The sequence below is a fragment of the Mesoplodon bidens genome (genome assembly GCF_964165515.1).
Source record: "Mesoplodon bidens genome assembly, chromosome: 5".
NCBI lineage: Eukaryota > Metazoa > Chordata > Mammalia > Artiodactyla > Ziphiidae > Mesoplodon > Mesoplodon bidens.
In genome coordinates, this window is record NC_138161.1 from 9207305 (window position 1) to 9224371 (window position 17067).

A 17067-nucleotide genomic window follows, 5' to 3' on the forward strand; every position below is an offset into this window, starting at 1 on the left:
AAGCCCCTGGGACTATGACATTATACTTTTCCTTTTTCTTATACTTTATACTTCCCCTTATTTCTTACAATATTCCTAAAATCTCTCCATAATCATCTTAAGCTAAATGCAGTGACTATTGGAATATTTATCCCAAATATTTTATATTAGGATTCAAATGGCAGAATTTGCGGAGATTTTATTAGTGCTGACCCTCCCTGAGTCTTCTACGATGAAGTTTTAGATACAGAGACCAAACAAACATAGATGTAGTTTTTTTTTAATTTTGGGGTTTTTTTTTTTTTTTTTTTGGCTTCTCTGTGACCCATGGCAATAATCAACATATCAATCCAAGGTGAAATCCTAGACACTTAGTCACAACATTCTTTGGTTTGCTCTAGCTCCTCATCCAATCTGTTGAATTTAATAATCTGTCTGAAGGATCCCAGGCCAGAGTGCTAAGAAGCAAGGCCCTGCTTACTACGGCAGTGGTGCATGGGGGCAGGGAGGAGATGTCCCCTAAGCCGTCAGCTCCTGCGGGCAGAGGCCCTGCCCTTGCACCTTCCTCTGGGCTGCAGCATCTCTGACATCCAGGGGATCCACGCCCAGATGAGAGCCAGTGGTCACCGTTTTCTGAGGCCACTCTGGAATGGAACTTCTACTTCCACAAATAACACTATCCAGAAAAATAGATGGCCTTCCTGGTTCCTCCAGAATTCCTCCTGGTTGCAGAATTTTTCCTGGAGGCATAGCCATGTCAACGAGCTGGCCTCTGGAAGGAAAGTAAACTTTGGCCTCAAGCATAATATCCATTTCTGGTTTGAATTTTAAGAGCTGAAAAGGACACCAAAAATGCCTGTCGTGGGTTGAACAGTGTCCCCCCAAAAGACATGTTCTAGATTCTAACCCCTAGAACTGCAAATGCGACCGTATTTGGGAAAACGGTCTTTGTAGATGTCATTAAGGATCTCAAGGTGCTATCATTCTAATAACAGAGACAGAAAAGGAGAAGACACAGACACACAGAGGGAGACGGAGGCAGAGGCTGGGGTTTGTGGCCACAAGCCAAGGACCACTGGCAGCCACCAGAAGCTGGAGGAATCAGGAAGGCTCGTCTCCTAGAAGCTCCATAGGAAGCATGACCCTGCCGACACCTTGACCTCCAGGACTGTGAGACGGTATATTGCTGCTGTTTCACGCCACTCAGCTTGTGGTATTTGGTTACAGCCGCCACAGGAAGCTAACCACCCCTGTGGGGAAGATGGAAGTGCAATCCCCGTGCTCTTCCTGGCTCTCGTCTCTGCCAGCAGAGCCTCAGGGAGAGCACAGTCAGCGAGAGTGGAGACAAGCCACGTGGTCCTTTGGGGAGCGGGTCTCGGTGTCCTTGACCCCCCACGCCCCTGCTCTACACCTGGGGCTGGAGGGAGTTTGGTCGCTGAGACCTGGAAAACCCGGGGGGGAAGAACTTCCAGGGGGCTGCAGTGTGCAACATCTGCAAAGTGACACTGACCACAGAAGATGGACTCAGCCAGACCCACCAAGCCACACCTATAAATGTCCAAACTGCTCCCAGGGAGCAGGACAGCGTGTAGATCGCACTGTGCTTTCCAGTATCGATTATTTCCCGTCTCATTGCTCATGGCTCCCCCTTAATGCACAGGCTCCCTGCACCTTCGTCAGGAAGACAAAGCTGCTTCTACCTCCAGACTCTTTTAGAGGGGAGCGTCTAGAAAGGACCTGCATATGAATTAAACTCCATCATCCATTTCCAGTCCAGAGGCAAGAGAGGCCAGCGGCAGAAGCCAGCCTCCCTGTGTTGTCAATCAAAACTCCTCACGGTAGATTGGAAACTTCTTTCAAGTGTATTTTCTATTTGAAGACCTTTGTCCCTGTTCCACAGCTGTGCTACACAGTGGTTGCAAGCTGACATCCCATGGACTGCATGTGTCCACAGATGTGCTTTGTTGGTGGCATAGTGTTGCTGCTACCAGAATGCCTTTGGATGGGTCATGTGTTCTCCAGTTAGCCACAAGCTCCACCACTCCATGTTGCCCTATCTGCACCCACTCATACATTCATGTTACATGTCTGGCCCCATAAACATTTGAGTTTGTGGCCCCTGTACGTCATTTAAAGTGTGTTTTCCATGGGTCTACACCAGCCGCCTATAATTTTGTTATAACAGTTATTGCTTGAAATATGTGGACCACATATTCAGGCTCCAAAGCCTTTCTGTGACACTGAAATGTTTTGATAGTTGGACACAGCCTGTGTTCTCTTTGGCATTTGGGCTTGGCCCACTCTGGACAGGGTCCTACCTAGAGAACTAGGTGAAATTCATAACTACTTCAGATGAACAGCCATGCAGACATCATGGTTCTTCTAAAACACTGTGTCCACAAGAAACCTGCCTGGTGTCCCTGACACACATCTTCAAGTTTACGGATATTGATCTCCGCCCCGCCTGTGCACCCGGCTGCCCCCTGCCCACCCCGAGGACCTGCAGGTCAAGCCCCCCATATACAAGAGTCTCCCAAATGCTGTGCAAAGGGAGCAGGGAGGCAGGGAGGCAGGCCCCAGCTGGGAGGACCTTCCCAAGGCCACGGGACAGGGCTGCCAGGGCCTCCCCTCAGCCACCAGAAGGCAGTGAGCCAGGAACGAGCTGGGAGGGTCCAAGACGTTCCCTAGAGGGTCCCCTAGAGGATCTCCTTACAGAAGGTTCTGGGGAAAGCCCTGGCACAGACTCACTTGGAGGGCTCAGCTGGGAATGCCCAGGACCACACTGACCAGAGGCTGAGGTGCCGGGGCCATCCCAGCCCCCATCTAGCTGGCCTCTGGAAGCCTGTGCTACCCCAGACCGCAAGGGCCAGCCCTGCTCCTGCTCACAAGGCTGACTTTCTGGAAGGCGTTGATTCCCTGTCTTGCAGGGCTGAGCTTTCTTCGGACCCCGTGGACGCCTGCTGCCGGTTAAGATAATGTTTTGAAGAATGTGTGGAAACCATACGGCTGACCACGGTCCTGCAGGACCACCACTTGTTACGTCCAGTGAGGCCTCTAGCAGAGCCCTTCGCCTGGCTCCTGGGTTTCGGACACCGGTGTGGAGAAAGCGTGGCCCGGGCAAACCGGACAGTGAGCTCCCTTCGGCCCTGGGTGTCGGCAACTGTTAGTTTTCTTCCTGAGCCGAGTTACCTGATCAACTGCCAAGACAGTTGGTCTGTACGTTTCACAGGACCAGGAGGCTCCCTGGGGGCCTTGGAGACCTGAGGGGCCCAGCGGGTGGGTCACTGTGGCCACCTTCAGCTGTGGTGCATGGAGAGGAAGCAGTCAAAGCCACGTGGGTGCCCAGGCCCTGGGAGCAGCCCCCAGGCCAGCTCCGGCTGTGGTCGGATTGAAGGACTCGAGGTCCAGTTGCCAGGGGCCACTGCGGGGACCCGTGGAGAGCCTGCAGGGTGGGAGGCTCAGCCGGGCCCCTGAGCCACCAGAGCAGCCGGCGACAGGCAGGACCGAAAAGTCACCTTGTGAAGGGACGCGTCCCACCTTCTCGGTCTCCTCACCTGCCCTCCCCAAGCCGGGATGTCCAGCTAAGCTGTGGGGATGGGACTGTGCCCACCACTCAGGCGAGGACACACAGGTAATAAAGGGAAGCCCCTTTTATAGGCTGAATTGTGTCCTCTCGTCAAATTCACATGTTCACATCCCAACGCCAGGACCTCAGGACACGGCTGTGTCTGGAGACAGGGCCTTCAAAGAGGTGTCAGGTGAAATGAAGCCACGTGGGTGGGCCCTGACCCAGTATGACTGTGTCCTTAGCAGAAGAGGAGAAGGCGACCCAGACACACACGGAAGGGAAGGCACGTGAGGACACAGGGTGGAGACGGCCGGGTGTCTACACAGCATGGAGAGCAAAGAAACCAGCCCTGCCGACTTCTTGACCTTGACTTCTGGCCTCCAGGACAATGAGAAAACACACTGCTGCTGCTGAAGCCCAGTCTGTAGCGTTTCGTTCCGGCAGCCTGCGCTGATTGGCAGGACGCACAGCGCGTGAGCAGGATGAGGGACAGCGCTGCCCAGAAGCAAGAGGCCAGGCCCCACGTGGGCACCGAGCCGGGGGTGGAAACAGAACCCGACAGAGTGGGGGGCTCGCCTCAGCCCTCACGGGGCGGAGCTTCAGTGTGGAGGACGCTCCGGCCGCCCAGCAGGGGCCCTGCACAGTGGGGGCAAGAGGCCCCCAGAGAGGGGAGAGCCACGCGCGCAAGGACAGGCGACGGGCAGCCTGTGGAGGGACAGTGCCGCACGGAGCCGGGGGGGGACGAAGGTGAGGACACGCAGTGAAGAGGTGGACCCTCACTCGGGACTGGCCGCCTCACACCCCTCCCCCCACCACGGACGCCCCAGAAACTTCCGGAGGCCCCACCTCCCGCCCAGGCTCCCCCCACCTGGCCTCAGGCCCCCCTCGCCCCTGAGGCCCCATCTCCACCCTGAAGCCCCATATCCACCCTGAGGCTCCATCTCCACCGTGAGGCTCCATCTCCACCCTGAGTCCCCATCTCCACCCTAAGGCCCCATCTCCACCCTGAGGCCCCATCTCCACCATGAGGCCCCACCTCCACCCTGAGTCTCCACCTCCACCCTGAGTCCCCATCTCCACCCTGAGGCCCCATCTCCACCCTGAGTCCCCATCTCCACCGTGAGTCCTCATCTCCACCCTGAGTCCCCATCTCCACCGTGAGGCCCCATCTCCACCCTGAGGCCCCATCTCCACCCTGAGGCTCCATCTCCACCCTGAGGCCCCATCTCCACCCTGAGTCCCCATCTCCACCCTGAGGCCCCATCTCCACCCTGAGGCCCCATCTCCACCGTGAGGCCCCATCTCCACCCTGAAGCCCCCTCTCCACCCTGAGTCCCCATCTCCACCCTGAAGCTGCATCTCCACCCTGAGTCCCCATCTCCACCGTGAGGCCCCAGCTCCACCCTGAGGCCCCATCTCCACCGTGAGGCCCCATCTCCACCCTGAAGCCCCATCTCCACCCTGAGGCCCCATCTCCACCCTGAGGCTCCATCTCCACCCTGAGGCCCCATGTCCACCCTGAGTCCCCATCTCCACCCTGAAGCTCCATCTCCACCCTGAGTCCCCATCTCCACCTTGAGTCCCCATCTCCACCCTGAGGCCCCATCTCCACACTGAGGCCCCATCTCCACCCTGAGGTCCCACTTCCCCCCGAGGCTGTTCTTTGGCCGAGCCCCTGGCAGGTGAGGGGCACGACACCCCAAGGGCAGCCTCAGCCAGTGCCTGGAGTGTGTAAATCCCCCCACTCCCTCTCTCCTCGGTGCCACAGCTAAGGCAGGTGTCCTGCCTGGCCTCCTCGGGTCCCCGGGGGATTGAGCGCCGGTGGCCTGTGGCAGCTGCCGCCGGATGCGCCCCTTCGATGGGTCCCTCCCTTCCGCACCTCACTTCCCATTCGCTGCCCCTGCTCCAGCCACTGTCCAAATAAACTACTGCCCGTGAACCTCAGACTCAGCTCCTGTCTTTTAAGGAAATTAAACAGATGCCAAGCAGCCCTGGGGGTGGAGAGGCGGGAACGGGAAGCCCGGGAAGGAGGGAAAGGCCGCAGGGACCACCGGACAGAGAGGTTTCAAAATCTCCCGAACAGCACGCCCTGAAGACCCGCCTCCGAACACCTGCCCTGGTCGCAGACTGTCTTCCCTTTCCTCGTCCAGCTCTGGAGGGGAAGTAACGTTCTGGGAAGTGTGTCGGCTGCCCTGAGGGACGTCTGGAGACGGTTCCTAGGCTGGAGCCGAGGCTGAGCTCCGGGAGACCCACTCCCACCCGATGCGTGGGTAGAGGCCTCGGCTGTTTCCGGCTGTCACTCGGCTTTCGTTGACATGGGGCGGGGCGGGCAGGGAAGCTGGTGGAGGGGAGACGGGTGGGATCCAAGGCCACGGCCGCCGTCCCCTGGCCTCGCTGCCCTGTGTTCTGCACCTCCCGCCCCCGCGGCGGTTTCTCGGCCACAGTGAAGGTCAGGGTCACAGCCCAGCAGCAAGCACTGCCAAGACTGCTATTTTCTGTTTTCTTTGATTCACCAATTCTAGCTCATTTGGCAAAGCCGTGCTCCCTCTGGTGTGTAAACCCTCCGCCTTTTCTGCGTGTCCCTTGGAAGCCCGTGTGCACCTTCCCTCTCAGGGACCTTTCGATAATCGCAAAGTCTGGAAATCCCAATTCCAAATGAAGTGAGGCGAATTCATCGCGTACATCGCAGGAGACCTCTCGAATAAACCCCCCGCCCCGGTAGGTTTAGGAAGTCAGATGAGCTCAGGAAGACGGGGGCCCCTGGTGGACAAGTTGAAGACCCATCGTGTGGTCAGGACCACTGAAGGCATGAGCACCCAGTGGCCTGTCCCACCCACAGACAGGCCTCTCCACCTCCCAGCCTCCCCTGGCCCACCTGGCCCAGCTCCCCTCTGGTTCCTGTGCAAAAAGCATCTGGTCCGTGTCGGGGACACGGGAGCCTCCCACTGGCCACCGCCATGGCCGTCATTACATTTCCAAAACACAAGTTGAATTTGTTCCCCCTGAAAAACCCTGTGCTCCTCTGTTAGCCACGCAATGCGAGAGATGAAAAATGGTGTTTGAAATGAAGACCAGTTCCGTGAGCTTCCTTTCTCTGCGCTTACAGGCTACTTCCCCACACTGCAGCCCTGCTTTGAAAAATAACTCTCCCTTCGTGTAATTCAAGGGTTTGCTTTCAACTCCTGTGCTGGAGAGAGAGGCTCACCGTGCTCCTGCCTCAGGGGACGGGGCTGGGACCCCCAGGGCTGGGGCTTTTCCTCGGACACCCGGACAGTGGCAGGGAGCTGTGGAGCTGTGAACCCTTCCATTTGCTCCCCTGCCTGCGCACCCCCCCACACACCTGTCCTTCCCTCTAGACTGTTCGGTGGTGCACAGCCTCCAGCAGGTGCCTCTTCCACCCCCCTGACTCCAGAGCACACGTTCCCAGCGGCTCCCCTCTACCGCCCGCCCTGCCTTTCAGGTCTCCCGAAGACCTAATTCTGTAATCGACACTTCCTACCCTGTTTACAAAAGGAAGATTTCTAGCTCCCGTATCAGTGACCTGACCTGCGGAGCCCTTCTAAACACTAGGCAGCTGCTTCCTACCAAGCTGGGCTTCGAGAAGGTCAGGGACGTTTATATGAGATCACGATTTGGCCATTTTTTTAAAAAAAGACATAAAAAGCTGCTCACAACTCCATGTATTTCCATGCACGGGGGCTTTTTCATGCTGTGAATTACAAGCAGCAGGAAAAAGCTGACGGCGTCCGCCCAGCCAACCTCCCGGTTGTCACAGGCTTCTGCCCTTAGTGACTCGGGAAGAGAGCGATACCCTAGTAACGGCCGGGCTAACTGAGTCCCAGTTGTCACCAAACGACCAGGCAGATGGCGTGGCCGAGGATCGAGCAGCCCTGGGACCCGTCGCCCAGCTGCAACCGACACCAGCATCTTGTCCTCTGATGCCTCTTAGTCAACACACAGCAAGAAGGAGGACGTGCCACCTGGGCCACGTTGCAGAAGATCTGTCTCCCCCAGCCCTCCGTACCCCGTTAACAAGCACCCCTGGACCGGCCATTAGCACGGTGGGGCTGGACGGCGGGAAGATGAGGTAACCTACATCCCAGTTATTTGCTGCCTTGATTTGGTTCCACAAGAAAAGTGTTACGTCTTTAACCATTTCAGTGACGAGCGCCTACACCCTCGCATCCAGATGTTCCCCAAACTTCCTCTGTTGACAAATGGAATACTGCTGGTTTTCTCTTTCTACGTGGACTTCTCCTATCCTAGAAACCTGTGGTCTCCCTGAGCTTCCTAACCGATAACGGACAGTGGTTGGAGGCCAAATTCACTGGATTCAGCTCCCAGCTACGTCGCCTCCTTGCTGTGTGACCACAGGCAAGTGGCTTAACCTCTCTGAACCTCAGCATCCTCTACAGCAAAGGGAGGATCGTGAACATAAGAACCTCCCTCACTTGGTTGGTAATGTATTTAATCACTTAAACAAACAAGTGCCGGACATTAGTAAGGGCCCTGTAAGTATCAGTTCTTCTACTGCTGTTGTCGTCATCCACAACTGCTATCCAGATGTCATAGAGAAATTTAGGTTCCAAATCCATAATCTACTGAATAGAATCCAGCAACTTCCACATCACCCCACACCTGCCAGGGTTTCACTGGGTAGCTGAGAAGTGACAATGAGTGCCTGTGCTGAAAGCAAGGGCTACCTGGAGACAGGCTTGATGTTTAAGGTTCGTGGGTGCACGATGGGGAGTTATTGCATCAAACAAGGGACGCCCCACTCTGCCCTCGGTGCTCCCTCCCTGGCTGCCAGGGCTCCTGGCCAGGGGAAGCGCGGTACTCACAGAGGTGGTGCGCGTATCGCAGGTGGAAGACGTCGCAGCCGTGCACGTGATGGTACAGGGTCTTCTCGATCAGGTCCTGTGGCTCGTACCCAGTCAGCTCGGTCACCCTGGGGGAGGACAGTGGCTCCGTGAATTACAATGCCCTGCAGATTGCGTTTCATTTAAACTAACATTGGTTTTTCCAACTAATCAAGTGCTAAAAGGCTTGGGGGTGGGTGGAGAGAGTGTTGATTTTGGAAACTGAGAATGATCTTTTTTTTACCAGAAAGTCTATGAGCTCCAGCCCAGTGCACCTCGCAGCACTCTTCATGAGAAGGAATGTCCTTCTGAAGCCACTGGCTGGAAGGTTTGGGATGGCTCAAAACGGTCAATACCTTTTCAAGGTGAAGCCTATCAGAGGATGCTTAAGAGTGGACTTGATACTGATACTGGGAGGAGCTACCAAGGTGAGACGGAGCCCACTCGCTGGGGTTTTTTGGGGGGAAAGTCCTGTGTGAAAGTTTTAAAAATTACTCTGGTAAAATATGCACGACATAAAATTTACCATTTTAACCATTTTAAAGTGTACAATTCACAATGTTGTGTGACCATCTCCACTTCCATTTCCAGAACATTTTCATCATCCCGAACAGAAACTCTGCACCCATCAAACAATAACCCCCCACTTCCCCCTCCCCAAATCCCTGGCAACCTCTCTTCTACATTCTATCTCTAGCAATTTGTCTCCTCTAGATATTTCCTCTGAGTGGAGGGATGCAATATTTGACCTTTTGTGTCTTCCTCTTGTGTGGCTTCTTTCACTTAACATGTTTTCAAGGTTCATCCACGTTGTAGCATCTATCAGAATGTCGTTCCTTTTTTATGGCTGCATAATATTCTGTTTTGTGTAGGTACCGCATTTTTTTTCATCCTTTCACCTGATGATGGACACTTGGGTTGGTTCCACATCCTGCCTATTGTGTGTGCGAACCTGTAACCCTCCATTCCACACTGGACACTGTTACCTGGCACAGTTGATCTCAGGATGATGCTATGTTGATTGGGTGATTCCTGCAGATGGGATTTAGGGAGTAACTGGAGACGTTTAAGACTCCTCTCTGGGGCTTCCCTGGTGGTGCAGTGATTGAGAATCTGCCTGCTAATGCAGGGGACACGGGTTCAAGCCCTGGTCTGGGAAGATCCTACATGCTGCAGAGCAACTAGGCCCATGAGCCGCAACTACTGAGCCTGCGTGTCTGGAGCCTGTGCTCCACAACAAGAGAGGCTGTGATAGTGAGAGGCCCGCGCACCGCGATGAAGAGTGGCCCCCGCTTGCCACAACTAGAGAAAGCCCTCACACAGAAACGAAGACCCAACACAGCCCCAAAAATAAATAAATAAATAAATAATTTAAAAAATTAAGGAATTCCTTAAAAAAAAAAAAAGCAGAAGAGGCAATAGGGCAAAGTAACTACTTTGTAAAAAAAAATTTTAAAAAAAGAAGACTCCTATCGGTGGAGGACTGTTTTCCCCCAGAAAATAGTATAATAACACCCGAAACTGTTGTGACTGAAGGTAAGGCTTATTAAGCTCACTGTGGAAATGGAAGCATTCTCCCTGTCCTTATTCGCCATTGCCCAGTTTTTATTCTTATCGAGCCCCAGGCATATTCATTCCCTACTTCAGTTCTTTGAAGAAGAGTGGCTCTCAGCATCCAAGACGGCATCATCGCTAGCATTTGGATCACTCCACCCGTAGGTGAAAATTGCATGTGGCCGTGGTATGGATTCCCAGGCCGTGGATAATGGTGCTGGGAGCCACGCCCTCGGAGGAGGTGGCCCTAACATCTTGGTGACAGATATTCAAGAACAGATGAAAGTGGAGACAGAGGGGATTCCAAAGGAGGTGAGGCCATGGTGAGAAGTCAGTGGGGACTGCAGGTGACAGGGCCTAGGGGCCCTGCTGGCCCAGATCTGAAATGTTAGCTGTAAATTAAATGGGGAAACTTGACCTCACTTTCATTCCCTAACCCGCTCCCCTTTCTGTGGAACTCTGCACAGGCTTTGGGTCGTAAATCTCTGTGAGCCTCATATTTCTATGGAATCACTCACTATTTGGTGTGCACATTTCCACGGTGTTCCTCCAGGGCAGGAAGGAGCTGGGGCTGGAGGTGGGTAGAAAGGGAATTTGCACAGGCCAGAGCCTCTCAGGGCTCGGGGGACCTGTCCAAGGGCCACCTAGAACTTCAGGCCCCACTGGAGTCTAACTCCGTGTGGCAGGAAAATTGAGACGTCTGGCTTCCCCCCAAAAAGAAAACCAGGCATCTCTACGGTGTGGGGATGAAAGAGGCTTCCCAGACCCTTTGGACGTAAAGTTTCAGAACAACGGCCCCGAATGTGTAAATGAATCAGAAACACATGTATTAAGTTTCTCATCAAAGTACACACTGGCTTTAAAAATTAAAGGGGAAGGGAAGGGTTTGGCAGGCTGCCCTCTTGTTTTTTTCCAACCCTCTAGTGTCTGAAGACCTGTCAGAGGGATTTGCCAAACCCCAAACATCGCCGGGTTCACCCATCCTTAGCAAAAGCACCAGCTACAGTTTCAAAGTGAAATACCACAAAACCCCTATGAACCAGATTTCAGGTTACGCCGAGTTCAGTTTTGTCTGGGATTATGCTGGCGGGGGGGCACCAGCTGGGCCCTCCTGCCAGGACTCCCACCCTGGCCCCTGTGACTTTGGGGCTGCTGGGCTTCAGGCCGACCCCTTGCCGTGGCTTCTGGGGTTTGGATGTAGGAGTTGACATCACCCTGCCAGGCCATTCTACTGACCTCTGGCCCTGGGCCAGCTCCTCTGTCGCCCAGCCCAGTAGCCTTTCAAAGACCATCGAGCTGCAACCGACTGAAGACCAGAGTGTGAAGAATTCTTCAGGACCTCCTAGACGACTGGGGTTCAGAAAAGACCTCAAGGCTTTGCTAAAAGCCTCCTGGTACTTATTAGGAAGAACTTCACGGGCTTCTGTAGAGGCAGGAAGTCCTCCTCGAGAGGGCCACCTTGCTTTACTACTCACCTCGGGGGTACAGCCCTTACACCCAGAAGTAGAGGCTCCCTTCAGGAGCAAGCTGGCCTCTGAGCTAAACTCACATAACCTCTTCCATAAAGCTCCCTGGTTTGTCCCTCACGTTTCAAAGCTGTGTGGATTCAACAACTCGAGAAGACCTGAAAGCTCTCCTCTGGGGAGACACCCCTCTTTCCTCTTCTAGAGGATTCCCCAAGCCTCAGAGGCTTTTCCCAGGATGGTCAAAGAAACACTCAAAGACAAAACAAGGGAGAAACCCGTCGTATCCTCCCAAATTTCTAAAATAATGAACATGGACAGTCAGATTTTCTTGCAGTCCACTTTTTTTTTTTTTTTTTTTTGCGGTACGCGGGCCTCTCACTGTTGTGGCCTCTCCCATTGCAGAGCACAGGCTCCGGACGCGCAGGCTCAGCGGCTATGGCTCACGGGCCCAGCCGCTCTGCGGCACGTGGGATCTTCCCGGACCGGGGCACGAACCCGTGTCCCCTGCATCGGCAGGCGGACTCTCAACCACTGCGCCACCAGGGGAGCCCCACAATTTTTAAAAAGTGAAAAAAAGTCAATAAATCCTAGCTTCAGGACATACAGGAAAATGTGTGTGTGTGTGTGCGTCAAACTTTTCTCCCAGAAAGCTCAGCTACACACACCAAAAGTCAGGAGTTGGGTCTCTGAACACTCATTTCTGTCTGTACAGTTGAGGAATCTTAAAGGCCAAGAGGCAAAACGGCTCACCTTGCAGGTATATCAGGCTTTTCACTTTTACAGATGTTTCCCATCTACTATGTAGCTTCATCTTTGCTAACCTCCTCGTGAGTAGCCAAATGGGCAAAGAAAATGGAAGCCCAGGGAGCCCCGCAGGCCTGCAGCCTGCCTCGGGGGACGCACAGACGCTTCCCCAAGCCCAGTGACACAACAGGTCGGTGCCTCTGCCTCGTCCACCCTCCCTCCTCTCTCTGAGAGGAGATTCTCAAATTGCTGGGCCTCGCCAAGTGGGAGACAGTTCTGGGCACGCTGCAGCCTTGCCCTCCCCGTCAGCCAGAGGTGCCCTCCCAGTCCAGACGCCGACGGGCACCTGTGGGTCCAGCCTTCCCCCCAGCAAAGGCCCCCTCTCTGCTCGCCGCCTCAGCCCTGCAGGGACCGCAGAGCTCGGCTTCCCGCCAGCTGGAGCTGGAAGCCCTCGCAGTAACACACACGGCTCAGAGTGGAGACTTTCTGTTTGTTTTAAAGTCCTACCAACTTGACGGAGACACAAGGCAGAATCCTGACCTCATGGGTCTTCAAAAGGCTAACTTATGCCCACAACACATATTTCCAGTTCAAACTCCAGTGAGAGGATGAAAATATAAACAAATAAAACAAGTACCTATAAGCTGGAGAGGCCGGCCACCCCTGGACTATGAAGGTCGATACTAATTCTTTCACTAAATCTCTTTCTAATTCATATTCTTAGTACAGCTTATTGCTTGCTACATTTTGGTTTAATAGTGTAGCTTTCAGGGGCCAGTTTCCACCATCAGAATCTTCCGGAACTCTCCAGCAGCAGGTGCCAAACTCACCTGGAATCCAGGAATATCAGCTTCAGGTCGAGGCTGGCCCTGAACATGAACATGTTGCTGTGCAGCTTGATCTCAGTGATGGCGCTGGGCGGCAGTGACTGGCCCACGGCCACCAGCCCCACGATCTGGTGGCATGAGTCGTACAGGGACATGTCCAGCATATACTGCCTGATCTTCAAGTAGCCGCTGCAGTGTATGACCTGGGAAAGCACAGGCAGGGTCAGCTGGTGGCGACCCAGAGTTCAGACTGGTACCCACTGCTCCTGGCTCTGGGCCTGTTTCTTTTCCAGAACAGGTTGGAATATTCCCCCAGCGCAGCCTCTACTGAGCCGTGCAGCGAACATGCTGACAGACATCTGATTCACTGCTTGTAAGAAATGAACTATGCTTCTTTCTTAGGAAACAATATCATCATAAAATATAAGAGTTATCTTATTCAATTGACTATGCTCAAGTAACTCCACAAGTGAAGACTCTCTACTATATAATGGATTTATGCATAATTAACTCATGGCCATTGCAATTAGATGACACAACAATGGCATTTTGGGGAGCTGACCATTTGTTCCATAATGTTCACTTCAGTAACTCTAAAGCTCATCATCTCCCAATGAGACTGAATTTCGCAATTGCTAACTTGACATTTAAATAATTTGACAAGCTATATCACTCCAGTAAATGAAGAGTTCTTTCAGTACCATCAAAAAAGTCCTCATTTTTTTTTTTTTTTTTTTTCCGGCTGTGAGGCATGCGGGATCTTAGTTCCCAGACCAGGGATCGAACCCGTGCCCCCTGCAGTGGGAGTGTGGAGTCCTAACCACTGGACCGCCAGGGAATTCCCTTAAAAAAAAAAGTCCTCATTTTTAATTCAAGATTTTATCCACTTGTAATGAACAAAAATCCAGCGTGGCTATATAGAAACACTTTTAATTGTTATAGCCAAGAACCATATAGGAGAAAATCTATAGTGTTCCAAATATCAAACAGAAACATTTGTACAGCCCTAAGCTTCAATGTTGAAGCATTTACACAAGTTACAGTCAGTAAAATCTTTGAAAGGATCATGGTCATCAAAACAGCAGTGATGAACAGCTAAAATTTTAAATCCTCTTTTCAAAACCTTTCCTCCAGGATTCCTGAATACACTCACAGTCTTTAGGGCTGGAACAAATCTTAGAATCCTTGGGGTCTATTCTCCCATTTTACTGATGAGGAAACTGAGGACCAGGTAGGTGATGGGTTTTACTTAAGATCAGACAGTTGGATGGTTAGTAAGTGTCAGAAACATCTCAGGACCCAAGTCTCCAGAAGAATATCTACAGGGTGCAGGGTGGTGCTGGAGGCTTCCACCTCTGAGGTTTAGGGTCTGGGACAGCAAATAAGAAAAGTATCTCCCAATCTATGAAACAGAGTGAGGTAATGGTCAAAAGGAAGAGCTAGCATTGAGGCTCAAAGGAGCGGGGCTGAGGAGAGGCTGAGGGAAGGCGGACCCTGGGATGGGGAGGAGGGGGAGGGGCATTCCAGAAAGACAGGACAAAGGGCAAAGGCACAGGACTCCCCCCTCTCTCTTCACCCCACCCCTCCCTCCTTTTATACAAACTCTCCCGCAAAAAGGCTCCCATCTGCCTCTAGCTCCAGAGCAGTGGGCTGATGACCCTCTCTCCTCTGAGGCAGGAGGAAGTCGAGGCGTGGCTGCTCCAGCGGTACTGCCCTGCGTGCAGAGTAGAACCTGAAGGTGCCAAGGTCAAATTCTACCCTTAGCCCCATTGATTCCTGGCCTCAGACAACGAAATCCAGGCTGCCTGGAATATCCCTGTAAGATTCCAGCTCTCACACTGGCCCTGAGTAGCGTCCCTAGAAAGTTCTACATTAGGCAGTGGTGCCTTCCTGTCTGCAGACGTTCCTGAACGTGAAGCAAAGCACAAAGCACAGCGAAGACCCACCGACCCACCGCTGCCCTCTTCCCGCCCGCAAGCCCTTGGATCCCGGTACCTTGTATCCGCTACAGGTCAGGCCGGCGTTTCTTTTCGCCAAGACACACTTCATTCGAAGAAAGAACGACCTCTCGATCTCATACTCTGAAAGCAGGCGTGAGGTTAGACTGGCAAACTGTCCCATGATGCTTCCCCTGACTTTATCCCAACACTCCCAATAAACCCTCTGGACCAGATCAGGCAGCCAGAGGCCTTGGCCCAGTCCACCCAGAACCCCACCCAGAGAGGTGGTGGCCAGGACCCGGCGCAGCTTCCACGTGCTCCAGAAAGGGGTAGCCTGAAACGTGGCCACAGCAAGACCTTGCTAAAAGCCAACCTGGGGCCAAGGTGAGGATCCATGCGCAGCGACCCAGCCCAGCTCAACCTGCCGTGGTCCCCTGATGGTGGCCACAGAGAGGCCTGGTGCCAGGAGCATCGCCTTGGCCAGCCCTGGGCGGGTGCCGAGCCTGCCGGGAAGCCCAGAAGCATCTGGCATCCCCCCTCTGACTGACTGAGAGTCAGAAGTGCAGGCCTTTCCCTGGCAGAGGGAGCCGGCCCCAGGGCCGTGCTCGTGCCAGTGCGCCCACGGCCATGGGCACCGAGCCTGCCCTGCGTCGTGGGATGGGGCACGGGACCCAGCAGACCCACTGGGCCAGATCAAAGCTTTCACCCTCAGTTACAGCCCTGGATGGACGCCCACCCCCCCCCACCCCTTTCTCTGGCCCAAAGCCTTTCCTTCATTCCTGTCGCAGGCCTCACACACGAATCTCCGACCTCACTACTGCAAACGCAAACGTCCCCCAAGGAAACACCCTCTGCTTTAGTGAGCGGACACCAGCTCTCTGGGCACGGATGGCAGACTGTCCTCGCCCCAGGGTGAGAGCGAGGTCATTCCACTCTAAATAAACAGCTCTTTGGTTGTGGTTAATAAATTAATTTTTAAAGAAAGGTTACCGCTAGTTATGGAAGCAAGGTCTTCCGCCCCTCCCTGAGGGGATAAGGGCATCACCTCAGAGGCCCCCCTCCCCTAGTTGGAGGGGCTGCCATATCTACCCACAATTTCTCTGCACAGCTGGGGTCTGGAGGCAGAAGGCTTCCCTCTAACATGGCGGCCTGTCTACCCCATTTCCAGAAGAGCACGCTCAGGTGTAAAAACCATCACCCAGTAATTAACTATCCAGTTCTGGGGAGAGCCTGCTTCTTATACAACTACCATAAAACAAGGAGGCCAGTTCAGACACAGGAAACCAACTCTGCAGCTGAGGTGAAAACCAGATGCTGTGAACCTCAGAGCCTGAACACTCGGTTGGCTGTGGAAATGAGTCAGTGGGAGACCCCACGTCTCCCAGACCTTCTCCTCCTGTACTGTTGGCCCACCTTAGACGTGGACCCTGCAGGAAACTGAACGGGTCTCCCGATACTCCCAGTTGCTGTCATTTTCTAAACACTTTTTAAAAGGCTGTGACATGGAAGGGTAAAATGAACCCTGAGCTACTGGCAGAAAGCCCACTCCCGTGCAATTAACACACCATAACTTTTTAAAACAACAACACATTCAATATCTTGTAAAAGCCTATAGTGGAAAAGAATCTGACAAAGGATATATATAAAACAGAATCAACTGTACTTCAATTAAAAAAAAAACACACACACACACACACAACACAATGTTCTGAGGAATTCTCTAAGATTCCAGCTGTCTTTGTCTGACTTTAAACAACCCCACAGTGAAAGCATTAGATTCGGAAGCAATGTGCTCTCCTAGCCCTTATTTTGTTGGAAATTATTTCTTCAGAGTCGTATTCCTGTTCATTTATGCCGCCGGACCATTTCCAAGGACTTAAGCACCACAGGCCATAGCTACAACTAAGCCCCCATCTCATTTCAGAAACGAACATACCAGTCTCCCTCCTTGGTGGACACATGGTGACTATTTCTGGGGCTAGAACATGGGGGCCACAGAGCTGGATCTGCAAGGGGTTTTAAAACTGAGTGTGCTATTCTGTGTTTTCTCCTCCTAGCCTCAGAATGACCCATCCCAGGAGGAAGCAATAAGAATGGAACCCATTTTTTTTTCTGTGCCTGGCTACCCCA

The 17067-nt window shown here is 53.2% G+C and overlaps 1 protein-coding gene across 1 annotated transcript in view; it reads right to left on the reverse strand.

Moving 5' to 3' along the window:
• The window catches only part of SIM2 (SIM bHLH transcription factor 2), a gene marked incomplete at its 3' end in the record, with an annotated part of 45874 nt that overhangs the window by 7653 nt on the left and 21154 nt on the right, over positions 1 to 17067 (reverse strand). Inside the window, exons 5-7 of the mRNA XM_081235160.1 lie at positions 14993 to 15078; positions 13001 to 13200; positions 8389 to 8495 (exon numbers count right to left, since the gene is read on the reverse strand). Coding sequence (XP_081091286.1) covers positions 8389 to 8495; positions 13001 to 13200; positions 14993 to 15078 — 393 coding nt within the window. The remainder of the gene's footprint in view (positions 1 to 8388; positions 8496 to 13000; positions 13201 to 14992; positions 15079 to 17067) is intronic.